This window comes from Phoenix dactylifera, chromosome 17, assembly GCF_009389715.1.
Source record: "Phoenix dactylifera cultivar Barhee BC4 chromosome 17, palm_55x_up_171113_PBpolish2nd_filt_p, whole genome shotgun sequence".
NCBI lineage: Eukaryota > Viridiplantae > Streptophyta > Magnoliopsida > Arecales > Arecaceae > Phoenix > Phoenix dactylifera.
Window position 1 is genome coordinate 5,232,052 of NC_052408.1, and position 23,333 is coordinate 5,255,384.

The following is a 23,333-nucleotide window of genomic DNA, read 5'->3' on the forward strand; positions in this document are numbered from 1 at the left end:
TAAGTCTTTATATATTTATTGTGATGAATTTTAAAAGATGAATACGATTTTTGAATATTAGGTTCTGGAAGGGATTTGTGGAATTAATTGGATTTGTCGTGGATCGCGTTCGCAAGGTAAGTGATGTAACTTCTTTTCTAGATTTATCGGCAAACTATATATATATGTTTCACGAATCGAATTATTCGTGATTTCTAATTTGATGCATGGATTATATGTGTATTTTTAGAATATTATATGATTATGATTGAACGTATTTGCTTCTGATTTGAATTGTGTTTAATTGCTCTGACATTGTACCTTTTGGCTTGGAACACTAAACATAATGTAAGAAAAGATTATGACTTGAAATAGATTCAGACTTGCAGTCGGGCTATGTTAAGAACCCTGCCAATGGGGGCTAATACATTGGTACCGCAAGATGAATAGTCGGTGATATGACCCTACCACAGGGAATATGTGATCATAGTTCCTGGCTGTTGAGTTGAATCCGATAAATTGAAAGAAATTAAGATATGAACGACATTTGGTTTTGACATTATATGATTTTTCTTATATATAACTGAAATATGAAATAGAGAACAAACTGAACTATCGACCTGGCTATGTTGAGGACTCCGCCAATGGGGGCTGATACGTTGGCAATTGACTGTCCTGAAGGACTCACCGCAAGAAGATTAGTCGGTGTTGATGACCCTGCCACAGGGAACATGTGGTCATAGTCCAGGATCGACAAGATGAATTGAATATGTGAAAGAATCTTGAAACCGCGAAAAGAATCTTATGAATTCAAGAAATATTTGACTTATACTTTGGAACTGCATATTTATTTATTTTCCACATATTATTGCTTGATTTATCTAGCTAGAGTGTTCATTACTTACTGGGCTGTCTAGCTCATTATACCATCTCTTGTTGTTTTACAGATTTCAAGAACTAGTCTATTGGAGATTCAAATTGGGAGAGCGACTAGAAGGATTGTGGCACAAGTTATCTTAGATTAGGGTTATTTAAGTTGATTTGTTATTATGGACATTTATTATGATTGGTGGACTTTTGTTATTTTAAGAACTAGGTTTCTGCATGTTGGTAAATGATTATTCCGCTGCGTATTTAGACTTGTGAGACCTTATGACTTGAGTTAGTCAATGGAATAAGATTGCATTTATTCAGTTAAATTATTTTAGAATTACATAATTGAGGTGTTTCGTTTAGATGCCTTGCATGCTCGTGGGGAGAGTTTCCTACAGGTGTGCGGCGGTTGGCGCGACCCCCGGCTCGCGATCTCGGGCTGGGGACGTGACAACTTATTACAAAAGGTTTTCAAAATTATATTGCATTACTAAGTTATGTGTCTAGATATATCTAGACTCATCAGTTATGCACAAGCTAGCTGCCAAGGCCATGTGGTTTCATGAATGACCTATCTAATTAAACTAATTTTAATAGCTTTCAGGAACATCAGAACCTCTCTTTTCTGCCCGAACTAGTATCAAGTTTTGTTGTTTCAGGAGTGATTCAGAAGGAATCCTCAATGGAATGGGTCTATACTTGTCGTCATGGCAAATGTGGCAGCCTCCCACCCGGCCACGGAACTAGAAAAAGGTCACTTTTTTTTTTTCGGTAAAAGGGAGAGTAATTTCAAACCTAAATATAAACAATAAGCTCTAATATAATTAGATCTGCAGTATAAAGGGATCCATGTATTGCTTTTGCAATTGGGCAAGCTCCCGCATGAATCATTCGACCTTGATGGTCGCTTAAAACAAATTCCACAGTTGTTGTATTTTTCTTGATTGAGGCAACAATATTCAATGATTCCTTTATCCTAAAAAATTAGTCGAAAAATATTATTTAGATTTTTTGGTCATATATAAATAGCCAAGTTTATGCGGTACAAAGTGGATACGAAACTAAATACATGCTCACATTTTATATTTTAAGATAATTAATTGGTATGAGTCCCCAAGTATAATCACCTGCATAGATATGCATATATGTATTTATTTCTGTGCATCAATGATTTTGGTTTTGTATGGAATATGACAGTTGCTCGTTGCATGATTATGTATCGAGGAAGTATGTTTTTTATGTATACATTTGCATCATAATTGCCGATTTGGTTTTCATGGCATTCAGTATTCATATGCATTAAATTTTTGCAAGGAATATGATAATGAATTATATTTACTTGACAAGCATGAAATGAATTTATATGATTGGACAGTTGATGAAAGACTAGCCATATTGTTGATGCCCCATCATTGGCCAAAAATGCTCGACCGAAACAACGTCAAACCATAGAACACAGCTCCTTTCGGTCGAACCCGCCGGAAAGAAAGACGACCTTACTTTTTTCGTAGATAGTCTCAGTAAGAGCTACTGTAGTCTCCCCCGTTGACCTTCTTTTGTAGATAAAATCTTCAATGAGTGGAAAGGACTCCCAGACTTGCTCCGCAGTACGAGCCTCATACAGAGCCGCGCTGTTGCCCAAGGTGACAAACCAAGAGGGGGGGGGGTTAATCGAGTTAATTGATGAGTAAGTAATTGTAGTAAAGTAAGACAATACACAATGCAAACACACAAGAAATATAGTGGTTCGATGCTCTCCTAAGCACCTACATCCACTCCCCAAGCGACCCCTTGGAATTCACTATAATCCCGCGGATTATAGTTGGATTGTTTTCCGGGCTCACAATCCAAAAACCTTTATACTTTGGTTTTCCGGGATCACCAAGAACCTATGTTGGTTTTACGGGCTCACCAACGAACCTTCACAATTAGTTTTACGGGTTCACCAACAACCTACGTTGGTTTTACAGGCTTACCAATAACCTACGTTGGTTTTACGGGCTTACCAACAACCTACGTTGGTTTTACGGGCTTACCAACAACCTAACAATGTTGGTTTTACGGGCTTACCAACAAACCTTACAACAAGAGTAATAAGTAAAGAATGAAAGCTCCTAAAAGAGCAAATAAAACAATTATGAGCTACAAAGAAGAGTTTAGAATATAGTTATCCCTTTAATAAGGCTCTTCTCTTCTTTGTCAAGATTGCTTCACTCTTTAAAGGTTGGTGGAGCTCTTAATGTCTCTTTGAATCTGCTCAACCACTTTCTTTTGGCTCTTTGAATGAAGCAATTGAATGAAGCTTGCCTTGCTAGGGTTTTCTCTTGAATGCACTTGATGCATTTTCCAAAGCTTGCTTCCTCTGAAGAATACTCCCTCTTAAATACTTCTCCAACCTTCAAATAGTCCTTCCTGACCGTTGGATTGAAGAAACTAGCCGTTTATAGCCGTTGGGAGTCCAAAAAGCACTTCTGCATAACTAGCCGTTATGCTTCTGCCCGTGCTTGGGTCGACCCAAACTTTTCTTGGGTCGACCCAAACCACTGTTCATCAGACTTGGGTCAGCTCAAGCTTTTCTTGGGTCGGCCCTCTCAGAAAATACAGAACCTTGTATTTCAGCCTTCCTTCACTTGGGTCGACTCAACTCTTTTTGGGTCGACTCAAGTTCCATTGGGGTCGACCCTCTCAGGGATTCCAGAGACTTGTTTTCTTGAGGCTTGAAGATGGGGTCGACTCAACTTTCACTTGGGTCGAGCCAAGTACTGTTCATCCATGCCATAAGTGCTAGAATGTGCCAGAATATTTCTAAAACGTGCCAGGGTCGACTCCTACTCTGTGCCAATTGTTCCAAAGGCGTGCCAAATGTATCGGGGTCGACTCCAAACTAATTGGGGTCGACTCTAACCATGTTTTTCTGCACTTTGAAGGTTAGTTATGCACCTTGAAACAACAATATGATATTTCAAGCAAATTACGATGCAAGGCACAATAGAGTTTCATACCCTTAATAGTAGAAATTACCGAATTGCCCTTTTAAGTATTTTTAACGTGAAACTTTGCCAAAATGGATTCTTAAGCTTTCTACCATTCTCTATTACAAATTTTATCTCGTTTATCAATTCTTGAGAGTGGTTTTGACCATATAGTCCTAATGTATCATGAGTGTATCAAGGGTGTGCCATTTATCAATGATGTATCGAGTTAATTTGCATTTCTAATTTGATATGGCCTCAATGATTATGTTAATCATCAAAATAACATTATCATCCTCACGCGCCTTTGTGATATGATAAGAAGATACATTGTTAATGTCCCACCATAGGCTAGAAATATGTTAATATTGATGTTTCATCATGGGCTAAAAATATAGTACTGTTGATGCTTCTTCATAGGTCGAAAATATGATATTGTTGATACCCCATCATTAGTTGAAAATTTGGTACTATTGTTGCGCCATCATGAGCTAAAATGTGGTTAGTTAGGATTTGAAAGTTAAGTGTTATCAGATTCAAAACAAGCTAAATAAAAAAAAGATAATTTGTTTGAAATTATTGTTGCACAAAAATCCTATATGATGCTATGTGATATGTTGAGTACTGAGATTATATATTATGCTAGATTATTATAATTATATCAGAGTGGACCTGGTCTATAGCTAATATAGACTAAGAAATACTGCAGCATAGGTTTATTTAATCTATCACGGACTGACTGTAGTATTTGTGATTGGATTATATTTCTTATAAATGAATTTGAACCTTTAGCATGATAAGAATACTGGAGTTCATATAGAAGGAGCATGTAAAAACCCGTACAGATGTATATTTAGTCCCATGATTGGAAGCAAAAGAGGGGAAAATCTACAATTGAAAGGACAAGGAGTCACTTTGATGCTTCAAACGGACCACCTTACACGTATTTGCCGAAAAATAATCGGTAGCTAGACAGCCTGGACTTCAGTTAGAATTGGCAAAAAGAATGGAAGATTTGGAATTTGAGATTTTTTTTTCAATTATCTTGTGGGATCTATTTGTGAAAAGGCCGAATAGTTTCGGAAGAATCCCGAAGGTGCTATAATTCATAGGACATAAAAGTGCCATTCAAATAAGTTGGATCTCAGCATAAAATTTCTGCATTAACATGTGCAAGAAGAAGTCCAACGAGCATTTGTTAAAGGAGTAGCATTGGCATAGAAATGTAGAAGGTTCCATACAGAAAAAAAAAAAAAATAATAGAATTTTATGTAGGTTGAAGCCTATTTACCCAACCCATGTCAACCCAACCAATCAACAATATATACGCCAAGACCTCATCTAAAAAAAAAAAAATAGTTGGAAAATATTATTTAAGTTCCATAATTTCATATAAATATTCAAGATTTTTTCTATGAATAACCCATAGGACTAAACACATGCCTGTGCTGGTACTTACAACTACAGTGACTCTGCATCAAGTCCCTACTAATTAACTTCTGCAAGTTGATGAGGTGACTAAGTTTGAAAAATGAGAGACGTCCTCCCATGGCTTTCAGGACTACACACAGAAACGTATTTGCGAAGCCTGACTACCTAGTAACGCTCGGTCCTCTGACCAAATGACAACGTCTACTTAAGTTCTACTTCTGCTGCTGCCTATAAAATTTTATATCACATTCATTCAGTAATTGCTCTCCCCTTCACGAACCCAAAGCACTTCTTGGAGTTGGCAAAGTCTGGAACACGATTAGAAGCATCAATGGGCCTGCAGCTCCGTCATAGTTTTATGAACTCCATGCCATGCATGACTGTGCTGATATCTTGGAGGAAGCTGCTGCTTGGATTCTGTTCTCTGCCTCAAGAGCTGGCTTCTCCAGCAGATGACCGAGACTGCTTTGTTCATGGCTTGAATGGATGGAATGATGCTCCATCTCTTAGATGCTTCTTATGCTGAATCCATCGCAGCGGTTACTGGGTTGCATCTGTTTTGTCTTCTTGCAGGTATTTCAGCTTCTTCTTCGTCCCCCCCTTTTTTTTAATTGCTGGGACCTTAATTTGATTGCTGTCCCTGCTCTTTTGCTAGCTTCTCTCTTTACTGGTGGATGATGGTCCATCCTTTTCAGCACTGTTTTCTTCACCAGCGCTATTCGATCTCCTTATTGTCTCTGTGATCAGATCTTTCTCTCTGTAAATTCCTCTTTCTCCTTGTATTGAAACTCTGTTCATACTATTCCATCAATAAGCTTGGTGGCTTTGGAGGAATTACCTCATAATTAAGCCTCCATTTTCATCAAAAAAAAAAAAGTTTAGAAATAAAAAATGAGCTACGATTGTTTCTGAGTTCAGATTATTTTACTTTCTTAAGAAGAAGAGGAAAAGATAAATATATCAATCAGAATTAAGAGATGCTAACTGATAGATAGAAGTAGAGCTGTCTGGTAAAGTTCTGTCGAGAGTGTGATGGTCATGCCTGCTGACTGTGAGAACAGCCAAATTTAGTCTGTACCCTCGCTTGTTCTGCAGCGCTTCAGGGACTATGAATTCACATCCATTATAAGATTCAGCAGTTATACAGACACATCCAAGCAAAACTCCACTCTTTTATATATGTTTGGTTGCTTTTAGAGTGGCTTATATTTGGTTGAGCATATATTTTTTTGAAAAAGTACTGTAAAATATCTGTTATGCCCTTAACGAAGGAAAAAATTTTATCCTATTCTATCTAAAAGCTTAAGAGTATTTTTGAGGAAAAAAATTATCTTAATTCCTAGTTGATGGAAATTGGATTTTTCCATATCCCACGTGGATTTTTTTTTAATATAAAATATGGGCATCTTAATTTTTATGAAAAATGTCTTTGAAAATTTCAACCAAATATGAGGCACCTCTCCATTTTTCCATTGACCGGCTTGTCTTAGCCTTTTTCTGCGAACCAACCAAACGGGTCTAAAATGTGCATGAGATTTATTTGGTGCTTGTCTGCAAAATTGCAAGCACCACAAAGCCCAGCCCCAGCATGTGGATTCAACTACCATCGTGATTCATGCGCGCCATGATTCACGTGTGAATCTGAATCATGAGGCATGGCATGATTTACAAGGAGATGTTTGATCTTATAGATGTCCTCTTTCTGGAGCTCCGGTGCTCGTTTATTTGGAAAACCTGAAAACCATATTATGTCACTGAAAAATAAGCCCCGTATAGGATTGTAGGCAGTAAAAAAAGAACTTCTCAAATCGTACGAAAAAATGGATCTTGGCAGGAAAAGGTCATTGCTGCACTTTTCCATGATGTTCGAGAAAATATGCAACAGATAATTTGGGACGGTGGTAGTATGGTCACAAAACACCAAAAATTTCATAGGAAGGAAATATCGTGTTTTTTTACAACTGTAACAACTCAGGTTTCTACCCTATATAAGTTTCCAAGATCTATCCAATCTATAGTTAATATGAGACTAAATACACACTTATGTGGGTCCTCAAAATAATAATATCCAGTAGCTGTGAACGTGAACGTAGGAAAGTTTTTATAAATATCAAAAAAATATGAAAGATTTCATAATTAAGCACTGGTGCAGGCTTAACTTGGGCTCTGGTATATTCAGTTGAAGCCTAAAAGTCTTGAATAAAAATATAAGTATGAAGCTCGTAGAACTAGAGAAATTATATCCAGCACGTGTGTGCACCACATATGCGGTGCACCATAGGAACAAATCGCAACGAGATGAGTATGACAGCAATCCGAGATGAGCGCACGATGAAATAGTGCCATCGAAATTGAGATGCATGCATGATTGGTGTGGTGCACCACCCATATGGTATAAGGTACAATTTTTGGTAGGACTAGGCCACAGCTATGGCTCGGGCCCATCAGAGGCTGCCTGTGCTTTATGAAGATGAACGCCGTAGTCCATTATACGTGCCCAATCGGAGTAGCTGGGACCATTTCCCATTTTTCTCCACTTCAGAACAAGATTAAAATTATAGCAAACGCCAAGTTCCATCTAGCTTCTAAAATGAAGTTGACAGGAAAGAAAAAGTTTTGGCAATATCTTCGATCCCATGGCCCACATGGTAAAGCTCGATTGCATAAATAAGTAGAAAACAAGGGAATCGAGCTTAGAAGGGGTCAAGCTTGGCTGCTCCTCCTTATCCTACAAAGCATACAGCACTAGAAAGGAGACCATAGCACCCAACACCAAACACTCGCCTCCACCTTCCCCATCTTGTCTCAGGCTAAGCCATGGCAGTCGCAGCTCCGGCGAAGAGCGAAGCAGCCCACTACAATGGAAGGATGACATCTTTTGTCATCTTCTCTTGTATCATGGCTGCCATGGGAGGACTAATCTTTGGCTATGATATTGGAAGTGCTGGTCATCTCTCTTGCTTGAAAACAAAGAAGAAAAAACCATTTTGCTTGGTTACACTACAGCAGCACTCTCATACTTGTATCTAATTCCTTTCGCAGGCGGGGTGACTTCCATGGATTCATTCTTAAAGAAGTTCTTCCCAGAAGTGTATAGAAGGATGAAAGAGGACACCCACATCAGCAACTACTGCAAGTTTGACAGCCAGCTGCTGACATCTTTCACTTCATCGCTCTATGTTGCTGGGCTCATCGCAACCTTCTTCGCCTCGTCGGTCACACGCGCATTCGGCCGAAGGCCGTCCATGTTGCTCGGCGGGGCTGCCTTCTTGGCCGGCGCAGCGCTCGGCGGGGCCGCCGTGAACGTGTCCATGGTCATCTTGGGCAGGGTCTTGTTAGGTGTAGGCGTGGGGTTTGCCAACCAGGTACGACTATATAATTTTTTCAAAAAAAATTAAATTATTCCTTTTCAAAATTAAAAATTTAGACGTGAAAAGCGATGTATGGATGTTTGTGAGGCTAGATTCTTCTCTTTTGATTAAAAATATTAGTATAACATACTGTTACCAATCATAGATGCTAATGGATCCATCACATACTCCGTTGGAAAGGTCTACAAGAGTGTGATGGCTGCCACGATAGGTTCATGAGTCCACGTCGTTGCTTGTTTTAGTCTGCAATGATGTGTATGTGGACTTCGGAGTCACATGCACTGTAGGATTGATAATTGTCCACCGCCACCCGATGAGTTGACCAGAGAACGTAGCAGATATTTTTCTTTAGATGAGCGCTTTGTTATGATCCCATACTCATTAATAAAAGAGATGCTACATGAGTTTATTATCATGAGCTAGTCCTCCTCTCAATAGCTCAAACTTTTATACTACAAGCCGGCAACAAGTGGTTTCGTAGCCAAACCTAGTTATGTAGTTCTCCACCGAGGGATACCAGGGTTAAGTAGGACCCGGGCCATAGGTAAATCCTTCTGTCTTGCTCTATATGGCAGCTTGTTAGGTCAAGCAAGTCGGCCACTTACTCTTTGCGAATTTCTAATGTAGCAGTACTGTGATGAATTGGAAAATTGTTTGGAGGAAGTGGAGAAATCACTAGGGCAGGAGAAGCCCATGGAAATCACCTTCTGAATCTACAGTGTTTCCGCAAACCCGGTTGTTAGTGTGATGATGCCTACGGGGTTCGGTCGTTAATTTGGGGCCAAAATGCCAGCTTTGTGTTTGGAAATTCATGGAATTTAGGATATACCTCACTGGTCCTCTTAACATTTCTTAATTAAATTTATAATTGCTTGTGTAAGAGCATGGATAGTCTTGCTTGTGCCCATTTCAGATTTAAAAGCAAAAGCATTCAGAGGAGAAAAAAGAAATCTCATTCTCTAATTCCCTTATTTTTACTAATTAACATTGGCCATCATCCGCAGGCCATAGAACTAGATGATAACAATACTGATACAGGGGATCAAACTGATTCTCCAAATTATAGAGAATTTGGACGACTTCTTACTTACCAAGTTGACGAAGATTTGAAGGATCAAACTGATTTGGACCCTGTATCAGTGTTATTATGACGACAGACAGGAAAAATGCATTTCATTCTTTGACAATTCCATTTCCATATTCCACACATAATTAGCTTCTTTGTATCCAGTCAGTTCCCCTGTACCTCTCAGAAATGGCACCACCCCAATACCGAGGAGCATTCAGCAATGGCTTCCAATTCAGCCTCGGCGTTGGGGCTCTCTCTGCGAACCTCATCAACTATGGCACTGAGAAGATCAAGGCCGGGTGGGGTTGGAGAGTCTCATTAGCCTTAGCAGCAGTTCCAGCTTCATTGCTGACTCTTGGTGCACTCTTTCTTCCAGAGACTCCTAACAGCCTCATCCAACGAGGAAATGATCTCAAAAAAACTAGAGAATTGCTTGAAAAGATTCGCGGAACCGTCGACGTTGACAAAGAGCTGCATGATCTGATCGCAGCCAGCAGCGCTGCCAAGGCTGTCAACCACCCGTTTCGAAGAATTATTCGACCAAAGTATCGCCCTCAGCTCGTAATGGCGATCACAATTCCATTCTTCCAACAAGTCACAGGAATCAATGTAATAGCCTTCTACGCTCCAGTCTTGCTTCGGACTATTGGGCTTGGAGAAAGTGCTGCTCTAATGTCAGCAGTTGTGACAGGAGTGGTCGGCACTGGTTCTACCTTTATATCGATGATCATGGTCGATAAATTAGGCAGGAGGGCTCTGTTCATAATTGGAGGTGTCCAAATGTTTGTCTCACAAATAATTATTGGAGTAATAATTGCGACGCAGCTCGGTGATCATGGAGGGGTGAGCAAAGGGTACGCATACATCGTATTGGTCTTGATAGGTGTTTATGTTGCAGGTTTTGGATGGTCTTGGGGGCCATTGGGGTGGCTGGTTCCAAGTGAGATCTTTCCATTAGAGATACGGTCGGCCGGGCAGAGCATTACAGTGGCAGTGAGCTTTGTATTCACCTTCATTGTTGCCCAGGCATTTCTAGCCATGCTTTGCCATCTCAAGTCTGGAATCTTTTTCTTCTTTGGAGGGTGGCTTGTGCTCATGACTCTCTTCATTTATCTGTTATTACCAGAGACCAAGAATGTACCTATCGAACAAATGGTTGGAGTGTGGAGGGAGCACTGGTTCTGGAAGAGGATTGTTGGTAATGAAGAGGAAAACAAGATGGATGATTCAAGACATCCATGATTGGTTCTAATATGAGAGGATTTAAAATGATTCTTCTAGTCCTATTTGTAATAATTCTGTATGCTAGTTTCAACACAATGGAGGATCAGGAATTATGGTTAATATTACAAAAAAAGCATTGCATGCACGGTATGGGAATACTGTCAGTTGAAAGTATCATATAGGTGAAAACTATTTGATTCAAGGCTATATAGCTATTTGCTAATACGTACCATGGGAATCGGCCCGTATGGGCCACCCTGGACGAAAGTCGGCAATACCCACCGAATTCAATTCGAAAATTCAAAAATAAAAAAGAAAAAAATGGAATCGAAACAGAGGAACTGCATTCTCCTGCCCGATCCGCCGACTGTTGAGAGAATAAACCGTGGAGTCTGGCCGGTGACGACTCCGTGAGTTGTTCAAATGGCCGCCGGCTATTGGGTCATGCACAACAGCCGCCAAGATTGCAAGCGGGTGCAATGACCGCAAGCTAACCCCATCCAAAACTCTCTATAAATCCCTCCTTCCTCTCCGTTCAATTCACCACCAAGCTCTCTCCTCCCTCTCTTTTCTTCTTCTTTGGTGGCCGCCACAGCACTTCAGCCGAGCGCCGCTGCCAAACTCCCTTCCTTCTCTCTTTAGTGCCCCGAGCGCCCTGTTTTCTTTTTTTCTCTACCATGGGCATCGCTCCACAGATCTCGCTGAAAATCCACCACCATCAGTCGAGAGTCGTCGCCTGTGCCACTGCCGGTGAGCTTCCTTTCTCCTCCTCTATTTTCTTCCCAAACCAAGCCTATTCCTCTATTTTTGGGCCAAGCCGAGAGCATTTCCTCAGCTTCTCCTCCCTTTTTGCCAGCCGCCACAGCCCTCATTGAGATGGAGGAATTGAATCTTTTTAGTGAAGTTGACTACCTAATATTACCATCAATCTTGTGCTAGTGCTGTAGGTTTTGAGTTCATGATCGTAACTAAAATTGTCAATCAATGAATACATTGTCTAGTGGGATCCTTCTCGTTGATATCGCTTTGGTGCTGCAACTAAGTACAGGGGAAAATGTTATGAGCTTTTATTGGTGTATTTAAAATATGGGCAGGATAAAATTGTAATAGGAAGGGTTAAGTTCTCCCTATCCTATGGAATAATTCTATTCTATCACTTCGGCAGAATAAAATTATCCAAATGATCCGAATTTTCCGTGGTCTTGTTTTGGCAGGATAATCCCTCATTTGGCGGCTTCTCCACTTCAAACATAAAACCTCATTCTATCTGGCTTGACCTGCCTCCAGGTCTAGGTTCAACTACTATTCCTAGCTCATCCCAAGTTGGTGGCGTGGGTTGGGATCAGACCTGAGGCCACGCATCTGAGAAAGCGAACCGGAGGGGACCGCGTTAGGCTGGTCCCTTTCTAAATGCCCAAAGTCTTATAAGTCTGCTACCTTCTTGGATTATGCCAATAAAGCCATCCCCACATCATTCATGGCCAAGTCTGCCTAAAACTTTCTTCTGCATCACAATCTTTACCAACTGAAACCATGGCGTTAAGGTTGAGTTCTAAGAGCAAAACATGCCACTACAGTGGCAGAGTCACACCCCTTGTGATCCTCTCTTGCATGGTTGCAGCGACAGGAGGAATTCTCTTCGGCTACGACCTCGGGATCTCAGGTGTTTGTTTTCCTCTGAAGTTCTGTTCTTCTTCGTTAGAGTTTTTTTTTTTCTTTTTTCCCCTTCTTAATTATAATCTCCTACTAAAACTTTCAATCCCAATATCCCACAGCTTAATTACCTATCATTTGTCACTCTCGTAGGGTTCTTTCTAATTCTTCTAAGATGGTCCTACAGCTTGTAGATATTCGATTTCTGTTCTATAACTGAAGCAAAGCAGCTCGCGCAGCTGAACTCCAATATCTCTCCTTCCTTCTTCTTTCTTTTTTTTTTTTTGTTTTTTTATTCGTTTTCCTATATTCATGCGTTCATGTATTTGTTCTTTTCATTGGATGGAATTGCCTTATCTTCTTTTTTTTTTAAAAATAATAATAATAGTATTATTTGTGTGAAAATTTGCCCTTTGGCTCAAAACTTGTGTGAAAATTTTATGAAATAGCAAAAAAATTTCTAGGTGGGGTGACTTCGATGGAGCCTTTTTTAGAGAAGTTCTTTCCAAAGGTGCATGCCAAGATGAGAGGGGACTCACGTAATAGCAATTACTGCATGTTCGACAGCCAGCTCCTAACGGCATTCACATCATCGCTATATATTGCGGGCCTCTTTGCATCATTGTGTGCTTCATGGGTCACACATGGATTTGGCCGCAGGAGATCCATGCTTCTCGGCGGGGCCTCTTTCTTGGCTGGAGCTGCCGTCGGCGGCCTCGCACTTAACATTTACATGCTCATCATAGGCCGGATCCTGCTCGGAATCGGCATCGGTTTCACTAATCAGGTTAGATTTATAGGTTGCTAGGAACATTGATATCTGACCATGAAATCCGCTCTCTTCTAATTCTACTTCAATCTCACAACCATCTATAAAGTGCCTAATATATAAAAAGTTATATCCTACACTATGTGCACCACGTCACTCTTGCACCCTAAAATTAGCCTGAGTCCCGTGATAAGGCGAGAGGGCAACAATCCAAGACGAGCCGCATGGAGCCCACAAGAATGAAAATTCTGATTGGTGTGGTGTACAGATGATATGGTGCACATAGTGTAGGATATAATTTTTTCTGGGTGTCAGTATATTTTAGCCCGGCCGGAATCCATTTGTGTGACTGCTAAGGACTGGTGATCCCAAGAGATACTCTTCAAACCAGCCACATCTCATGGACCTTGGAGTACGCAATCCTTTCATCAATCATTGCAGGAGTGTTGATTTATCACCATAAGGTCACACTCAAAATTGACTAAAGATATTTTTGCAACAATGAGACTTGGCCACCAAACGCACACATGATGCATAAATGCTACCTATCACCGCCACCTTTCGTTTTTTTGGAGGCCAGCCATTGGATGTTTGTGTCTGTCATGTGGCGATCGACGTGGCTAGCTGACAAACCAGCCAAATACAACACAAGTTGTGTCTTTTTTTTCTTCCAAATGCTGCATAGATATTCCAGTGTGAGCATTGTATTTGATGTCTGTTTTGCCTCTTGTGAAGTCATCCTGCTTTCTTCTGCATGGCACCACGCCTAAATATATAAATACCAGGCCGGATTCTATGCATGGGTGGCTGTAATCTGACTTGAGTAGACAGAATGATCATTTATGTTCGTCGCAATTATATGCACATGTCCATGAATAACTTTTCCTGAAAAAATACCTTAGCTTTTTTTTTTTAATTTTTTTACAAGGTAATCCATGGATATGTGCGAGTGTACAGATGATCTTATGTTTAGCTGCTGAAAGATTCTTTTTCATTTGATAATTTCTTGATGCATGGGAATTATATTTCTGAAAATATTTAAATTTTGTATGCAAATAATTGGACATTATAATTCCTCAAAAAATTTTATGATTTCCTCAAAAACATTTGGAAACTGTAGATCATTATGAACACTGTAGATAGGGACACTAAATAGGCTAACCGTCCATGAGCACCTTATATATGTTCGGTCTGAATTTTTGTTTTCTAACTTAGCCATCAACTCAAGCTCGGTTAAGCTTTGCCAATCTCAGTTGATATGCAATTACAACATGATTGAGTTTGAATTATGGTCAAAGAAGTATAAAAATATAATGGTTACTGAATATCAATATATTTTATGTAAAGAAGAATGTATAAATGTCACCAAAATATTGAGATCTAACAGTAAAAACTGCTTCAAGTTTGTATATGGCCCTTAGAGGACCTCCGCCCTTGCCAGAATCTCCACCTGCTGTTCATGAACTACTGGATTTTGGCTTCAGATCAGCCTGATTATTATAATGAGCTTGGTTCCTTTACACCCCTTAATGTATATTCCGATCATCCATGAGATGTGCTGTAGGATTAAGCTAATGTTTTTTCTCTTTTGTCTTTTTTAATTACAATATGGATTAACTAGGTTGGTTAGGTCCTCTTAACATTCTCCTATATACTCTCTCAACTTAGTAGGTCTTCTCTATATATTCTGCAGTCTGTTCCATTATACCTCTCAGAATTGGCTCCACCACGCTACCGCGGATTACTCAACAATGCATTTGAGGTCTTTGTTGGGTTGGGAGTCCTCTTTGCAAATCTCATCAACTATGGAACTCAAAAGATACACTCAGACTGGAGTTGGCGAACCTCCCTCCTCCTAGCTTTGGTTCCAGCAGCCTCTTTAACTCTTGGCACTCTCTTCCTCCCGGAAACCCCTAATAGCCTCCTCCAACGCAATGAGAACCTCCAAGAGGCAGCAGAGATACTCAAGAAAATGCGAGGCACCGCCGACGTGCAAGACGAGCTCAACGACATGATTGCAGCGGCCAACATTTCAAAGACCGTTCGCCATCCATTTCATACTATCATGCAACGTAAGTATCGACCGCAGCTCGTAATGGCGATCGCGATCCCGTTCTTCCAGCAAGCGACGGGAATTAACGTGATAACCTTCTATGCCCCGGTCATCTTTCGGATTATCGGTCTTGGAGAGAGCTCTTCCCTCATGTCGACGGCGATCACCGGAGTGGCTGGTACCGGTACGGTCATCGTGGCGATGATGATGGTTGATAAATTCGGCCGGCGTGCGTTGTTTCTTATTGGAGGAGTTCAAATGATTGTCGCCCATGTAATGGTGGGTGCAATAATGTTGACACAGCTTGGAGACTCAGGTGGAATGAGCAGAGCCTATGCATACATGGTCTTGGCTCTGTCATGCGCATTCGTTGCTGGTTTTGGGCTGTCTTGGGGACCATTAGGATGGCTAGTACCGAGTGAGATATTTCCATTGGAGATTAGATCGGTAGGGCAGAGCATTGTGGTAGCAGTGGGCTTACTATTTGCCTTCATTCTAGCTCAAGCCTTACTTACAATGCTCTGCCATCTCAAGTCTGGGGTTTTCTTTTTCTTTGGAGGGTGGGTTTTAGTGATGACCATATTTGTTTATCTGCTGCTGCCGGAGACAAAGAATCAACCTATCGAGCAAATGGATAGAGTGTGGAGGGAGCATTGGTTTTGGAAGAAGGTTATTACTGATGCTGAAGAGAGAAGAAACATGGATGCGACTGATATTGTAACAAACTCACATCTGTGAGATAATTCTCGATGTATCCCAACAAATCTTTAGCAAGATCTGTTCATTTACCATCATCGCCGATTGAAAAAGAAAAAAAAATTGCATTATTTTTCGCGTTCAGCCTCAGTTGACTTTCTTATGAATAATCTAGAATTTATATAAACCGGGCAAATGTAAGTCCTTCAACTTAGCAGTTGAGAGTTGAAACAGAGCTGAATAATTTGTAAGCAGGCAATAAATTGTCCACGTTCAAGAAATGTAAATATGTCCTATGATTGCTATTTTAGGTGCATTAATCTAATCTGAGTTTTACTAAATGGTCATTCAATTGAACCAATCATGATCTCTTTTGCAGGTGAACTGTTATTTGAATCTTAACCTGTCCATGCAACATGGATATACATAATCGACATGAGACTAGATATATGCTGGGTGTCGTCCAAATCTATTCAGATCCACCATAAAAACCATGATCAACTCATAGTCGCCCTCAAAAGACCCATGCTACACCTCCCTTAGTCCAATTAGACCATAGGCTGGGTAATTTGATAGAATTTGTAGTGACCCAAGATCTCACTCAAAAATTTAGCCAAGGAGATGTTATCTGAATTCCTTGGCCCTATATAAATACTCAAGATTTTTCCATCTTATAACTCACAAGAAATTAAATATATGACTGCATGGTTCCTCACAAACTAGATGTCCTAAAATCACAGTTGCTTGCATGCATGGTTCGTTGACACATATACGTCTATGCATGCACATTTGTTAATAGTCCAGTGCCTTCTTCATGAAGACCGACTAGCTAGAAGAGCAGGGCTTTCTTGAAGATTGGGGTTAAGATGTGCAACTAAGCTCCAGTCTTTCGGAAAGGCTTGCCTGCCAGATTGTGACAATGGAAACCTATAACGGCAAGGAAGGAGAAATTGGCAAGCCGAATAGAGAAAAGCCAGCAGAAAGCTATTATCAATGCCCAATGTTGATGCAACATCGTGAAGGTAATTTTGATGCAACATCGTGATGCTCAAAAAGAAAGGTTCAAATGAGTGACGAGAAAAATTTAGCAGCAGCAATTCAGAAAGAGAGGAACAGAGATATTTTTAACATGGCAAGAGGCATTAAAGCCTGCAGAACATCCACATGTTCTGTATTACGTCAGCCTGACCAAAACCTCAATGAACCAAAGAAAATTTGAAACAAGAAAGAAAATAGGTTGACAACCACGGTAGAGTTCAGAACTGCCTACTGACAAAGTTAGCATATCATAGAAAATGTTAAGCTCAGTTAACTAAGGAGATAATTAAAGCTAATATCAGTTTATGAGATGACAAATATAGCAGAGATGCATGCTTTTTCTTTCTTTTCATTTTATTGTAGTTGCAGAATTTGAAAGTGAAGTATGCCAAATAATATGAAGTCTAGCCCCAACTACCGAGAAGGGGGAAAAGAGAGCAAATTTGCAGAGAGCTAAAATCATTTCGGATAATAGGATCAGGGTCGTGACCTTACAGAAATCAAGAAATCATTCCTTAAAAACCAAAATTGCAGTCATTATTAAGAAAAAATCAACAATACGTTAGCCACTTAGATAATCAAGTGCCACGTCATAACTCCACTATACAACACTATATAGTACACTAAAAAAGCTAGTCAGGATTGAAGTTTATTGATCCTGTATAAACAAAAAGACCTTGTATCACTGGGGTCACCTCCAGTTTTGGGGTGCTTTCTTAATGCGGGGTCACTAGACTGCATGGATCAGGCTCGTACTTGAATCCACCATTTTAGGGAGCTTGAGCATGGAAAGCAGATTGTCTATCCGACCCGCCGGGCAGCTTTAATGACAATGATGACGGCCCTGCTTCGCCATTAGATTCTCCTAAGCTCAGTGCTGACATGCCCACAAGTTCATTGACATTGATGGGAGTCTTCGAATGCATTGCTGTCGGTTTAACAATTTCATGTGTCTTTTCTGAGGTAATTACTTCTCTGTAACCTGATGGACATGAAAAAGGAAATGGAAAGAATGGCGAGGAATAAGGAGAGAACCATGGATAACTGCATGGCAAACTTTCTGGCTTCAGAACAGCTCCCTCTCCATCATTTGAATTCGAATCCATTGACTTGCATTCCTCATCCCGAGCTGGAGTTGCTGGCGGTGGGTTGTTGCTTTGTGCTTCTGGTTCTTGGGAGTCCATGGGGTAAAATTGACCATCAGCAGGCTGAGAAAAAACATTGCATAACACTCTTTTATTGACGAACAAAATGAAACAATACACAGGATGGTGTATGCGTGCTCATGTATGTGCATACATCCACAATATATATACAGAAATATATGTGGAGCAGCATGCATATAAAGTACCTGGGCAGTACTTTCTTTACAAAAAAGGCGAAAAGGAGCATAATATCGTATCATTTCCACAGTAACAGAGAGAGAGAGACTAACTTCATTGGGTACGATATCAAAAAGGCTGGATCTTCTCTTCCTTTTACTGGCATTGGTTTGACGGATAAAATATTTTTGAGCATGGCTGGCAACTTGAGTAGCTGTCCTCGTTACTACAAAGTTACGAGATATCCCTCGCCAATCACCTTTGCCAAGCTTCTGCAGTCCAAATAAAAACATTCTGTGCTCTTCTTCAGTCCATGGAACTCCTGCAAATTCAGCATCATGCAAAAGATATAAAGCTGAGCTATTAAAAAGATCAGCAGTGTCACAATTTCAGTAATTAAAGACATATGCCACTTGATAAAATTGCAGAAGATAAAATAAAATGGTTGTTATATTTCATTTTTGCATTTTAAAAATAAAAAAGAGTGAAATAGTAAGCATTCAAAGAGTTATAATCCATTTGTAATTAATAAGTTTCTTGTGGAGAGGAAGTGTAGTTTTAGTATAGATTGAGACACATTATGCATTATTAACATGTTATTTATTTTCAAAAATAACTCAACGGACAAGGCCTTGCTAGTTTCAAACTCATAAACTTTTTATCCTTAACTTTAAGTTAGTTAGGCTCTTTAGCTCATTAAGAAGAGAGAATTGTCTACCAGAAATACTAAACATAATCATGCTAATGCAATCTAGTTATTATTTTCTGCATCCTAAAGAACCAGAAGATATAATAATACAATTGAATTAATAAAATAATATACAATCAATTTGACACAGCTAGGTCTCACTTTGACCTTATGAACACTTAAAAAAAGCAATTGACTGATAATGAGTGCACATTGTGCAGATGATTTAAACTATTAACAAACAGAATAAGAAGAAAAGGAGAAGAAACAGGTGCTGGTGGCAGGTTATCAAAAAGATCATTTCTGTTGGATCACCTCCTTCTAACACAATAGCTGAAAGTTGTAGGTCTAGCTAAGATATAGTAAATAACGATATGGCCTAATCTTACACATTGTTTGGATTGGAGAACTGAAGAGAAGAGAAGAGAAAGTGAGTAGAGAAATTGAATTTCTCATTTGGTTATTAAAAGAAGGGAATAAATGGAGAGAAAAGAAGAGAGATAGCGGGAAATCATTTCTCTCCAAACACAATTCTTCTCTCCAAACATGGAGAAATTTGAAGAGAAAAAAATAACAGACAGTTCATCTTTTGAACAAGTTTGTTTACTCATCTTTCGAACCACAACTGGACAGTTCAAATAAATTTCTCTTGTTTTCTCACTGGTGCACCCAAAAGAGATTTTTTTCCTTCTTCTCCTCTTCTCTCCTCCTTTTGCTCTTCTTTCCTCTTCTCTCCATTCTATCCTTATTTGCAGAATCCAATCGTCCACCAGATACCCTAATGATCGTTTATTGACAAGCTCCTCTCTGTTCACCCTGTTGCTTCACAACACAAAACATAAAAAATCAAGTAATATAAGAAATTTTCATCCTTCAACTCTAGACTTCCCATCAGTGCCTAAGCAAACTTGTTTTAGAAACAACTTCCAATGACCATCCAAACTGTGTGTATCTTAATGTTCTGTGTTTCAATAATCATGTTGTTTCAAATGCATTTCAGAGAGTTATTGTAATATTAATTATAGCTTCAGTAGGCAAAGACTGACTCAGAGTACTTCAAATAAATGCAAATCAATTCCCTATTTTCTATGTAACTAAAAATCCTATATCAATACTGATTTTAAGCACTAGATTTGATATACCACATTTACTAATATATATATATATATATATATTAGAGAAACAAGATCTCAAGAACAAACTAGAATCATTACTAATCATATTCTACTAGCTCTATCAATATCCTCCTTATTTGTCAATGGAAGAGATAGATGGTTGATTAGCTTGTGGACCAAGGGGGCATGCATTTAGATTCTCTGCCAAAAACTTCACGTTTTTTTCTCTCAGTAGATAAACTTTGTAAAAGACTAATAAAAGAGAAAAATAAATCCCACTTATACAAATGTAAGTAAATCGATATTAGGATTGGTAGCTCATGCACCAACATATCTCTTTGTAAATATTAAAAATGAACACAGATATTGAAAAAGCGTAACAACCCTTCATATTATAAGATGGTATGAAATGCAGCCAAGAATTAACAGATAAGTCCAAACTCAACAGCCCACAGATATTCCAGAATCATGGTGATAAAATGCACATAATAATAAGTCACCTCAAAAGAATATCAAAATCAACATCACAACCAAAATACATTATCTTTAAGTGCCTCTAGTAATCTTCTCCACAAATTACGCTCCCATCAAACAATTAGTAATTACTTTCAATAAAGATATCACAAAGATATACTAGCAAAACATATCTACAATCTCCACCACCTTTCCAATTGAATTTGTTTATCTTCAAGAAATGTAGAAATTGCTAGGTCTCTTTCCTTAACAATGTAATGTCCAATATCTCCCTAATTATATTCCAATCACCATAACAAACTGTCCAAGAAAAAGAAAAACACTGTAACGATCTCCAGTTAAACAAGTAGACAGAGAATAATTTCAAATTGATCTCTGCACATATGTATTCAACTTAAAAGTTCAGTAATGGTTGCATGCCATCATCTTTCACATATGACAAACAAAAGAAAACTTGGGCTTTCCAAGCAAATCTCAAAGTTATACTAATCACTGCACCAACAATTAAAGTCAAATTCACGTCTTAAAACCTTCTTCCTACACTATACCAACATCATGCCCAGCACTAGCTAAACATCTTAAAAGTAGATCAACCCTCTAATTCGATCATACTAAAAACCTGTCTCAACACTCTAATGCAACCAAGGTGAAGACACACCAACACAAATGGAAAGAAGTTATTAAAGAACAGGAGTAGGGGGGGAGGGAAAGAAGTTATTAAAGAATAGGAGTAGAAGGGATAGAATTTAATATTTAATTTGTAAGTCTTACTTGGAGAGTTGCTCATACCAAAAATGAGAGAGAAAATTAAAAGCCCTTAATGTGAAAAAAAGTTTATGTTCCCAACAAAGGCTTCAGTGGCAAAACTTCATAAGAGTATAAAGATGGTTCAGTTATATCAAAATATTTCAAATAACTTTTCCCCCCATATTAATTACTTCCTAGTAGATTTTATTAGAAGTTTCTTTGTCATTACAGAATATAGAAAAACATTAAGAATGACATTGGAGAACAGGACACAACTGAGTTTTCAATACCTATTATTTTGCAAACTAAACCCAACTAAAAGTAACACTTTAATGATACGCTGCCTCTCACTCCAAGTCAAAAGCAAATCATCATAGTCCTCCACCCTGACTAGTCCGTTATTCTCATCACAACCTACGTTTCCTTCGCCATCATACTGCTCTGGTCATGCATACCGAGAATTTGATTTGATGAAAAGGAGATACTTTGGTCTTAAAGAAAAATCACGTTCTTCAGATAGATGCTTCCCAAGAAAAGCAACTCCTAGTCACATCACCCTGTGCTACAATCGAACAGTAGACCAATACTAAACCATTTGATTTGCCAGTAAGTGTGGGAACAGAACTACATATAAGTATCATACCCAAAACTATCGATACAGATCCTATTTGCACAAGCTGCATGCAGTACAAGAACCTGCAAGTATAGCGCATCCCCGGATCGCCACATAGGAACGGTACTCAAGTTCAAATAAACCACAAACGACATATTGTTTAACTAAAAGATCACTATTTGCTAACATAGCATCTCTTTTCAGCTCAAGAAAGTTCAAAGTCCACAATCTTCCACAGCAACCCAAAAGCGAGAAACAAGAAGATCAAACCTTTCCGAAACACCCAACACAATGATTCAATCCCCGCACATCCTCTCCCAGAAAAGTCCAACCTTTATAACAGATTGGAAGAACTGAAACAATACTAGCATAGAACTTAAAACAAAAGGAGAGACAAAGGCGTAACCTTTCTTGCGCTCGCGGCTGCCCTGGGGGAAACCCTCGGAGGCGTAGCCGTCGGCGGCCCCGTGGTCGGCGGGGAGGCCGTCGGCCGGGGATCCGGAGCCGGATCCGGCGTAGTGGGCGATGTTCCCCATGCTCGCGCTCTTGCGGATGGAGCCATCGGCGATGCGGACCCCGAAGAGCCTGACCCCGCGGTTGGGGCACGTCCGCGAGTTGTGCCCGCCGTTGCCGCAGAGCGAGCACCTCCTCATCATCTCCCGTCCCCCTCTCAATCCCCGGAGACCGATCCGACCATCGTCCCGGATGGGGGGGGGGGCGTGGGATTTATAGGGCTGGGCCTAGATGGAAAAAGATCTTACCCTAAATTTGGGTTGGATCGGGATTCGAATCCCTCTGGGACAAGGAGAGGGAGAAAGGTAGAAACGAAAGAGCCGCGAAAGTTTAGCTCCTTCTTTCTTGCCATCATATAAACATAAAAAAATAAAAGGATAGGGAGGCAAAGTCGGCGGAGTATACTGTCCACGTGGCAGGGTATTCACAAGGCATATACACGGATTAGGTGCATCGTGTGAACGGTTGAAATTGTCTTTTCCAGATTAGCCGGGCGATTGCCTTTTGTTTAAAATATTACGGATACGGAAAGAATTGGATTGAGCATTTGTGCTCTACGAATCAAAGTATAAGCCTTGGTGTGGATTGGCTTTTCTTTTTCTTAAGAGTTTATATTCGTTTATATTTATTTTTTTATTTAAATTTATCTAAATATAGATAAAATTTTGAATATTCGATTAATATCCATATTCAAATCAGCATGGTAAACTGATTTGTATCCGAATATCCGATT

The 23,333-nt window shown here is 39.6% G+C and overlaps 3 protein-coding genes across 3 annotated transcripts; 2 read left to right on the top strand and 1 right to left on the bottom strand.

Annotated features, from left to right (window-relative positions):
- Nucleotides 1-7,890: 7,890 nt before the first annotated feature.
- LOC103695597 (hexose carrier protein HEX6-like) lies at nucleotides 7,891-11,090 on the top strand. The gene is made up of 3 exons (XM_008776966.4): nucleotides 7,891-8,202; nucleotides 8,298-8,620; nucleotides 9,858-11,090. Exons 1-3 carry the CDS (start codon nucleotides 8,073-8,075, stop codon nucleotides 10,935-10,937), a joined length of 1,533 nt encoding a protein of 510 aa, XP_008775188.2. The 5' UTR covers nucleotides 7,891-8,072; the 3' UTR covers nucleotides 10,938-11,090.
- A 1,237-nt stretch (nucleotides 11,091-12,327) lies between these two features.
- LOC103695598 (hexose carrier protein HEX6-like) lies at nucleotides 12,328-16,234 on the top strand. The gene is made up of 3 exons (XM_039114796.1): nucleotides 12,328-12,582; nucleotides 13,037-13,359; nucleotides 15,035-16,234. Exons 1-3 carry the CDS (start codon nucleotides 12,453-12,455, stop codon nucleotides 16,130-16,132), a joined length of 1,551 nt encoding a protein of 516 aa, XP_038970724.1. The 5' UTR covers nucleotides 12,328-12,452; the 3' UTR covers nucleotides 16,133-16,234.
- A 1,336-nt stretch (nucleotides 16,235-17,570) lies between these two features.
- On the bottom strand, nucleotides 17,571-22,943 carry LOC103695599 (transcription factor MYBS3-like). The gene is made up of 3 exons (XM_008776968.4): nucleotides 22,494-22,943; nucleotides 18,564-18,772; nucleotides 17,571-18,336 (listed from the first exon to the last, which is right to left on the bottom strand). The coding sequence occupies exons 1-3, from the start codon at nucleotides 22,741-22,743 to the stop codon at nucleotides 17,899-17,901; spliced, it is 897 nt and encodes a 298-aa protein (XP_008775190.2). The 5' UTR covers nucleotides 22,744-22,943; the 3' UTR covers nucleotides 17,571-17,898.
- Nucleotides 22,944-23,333: the final 390 nt, after the last annotated feature.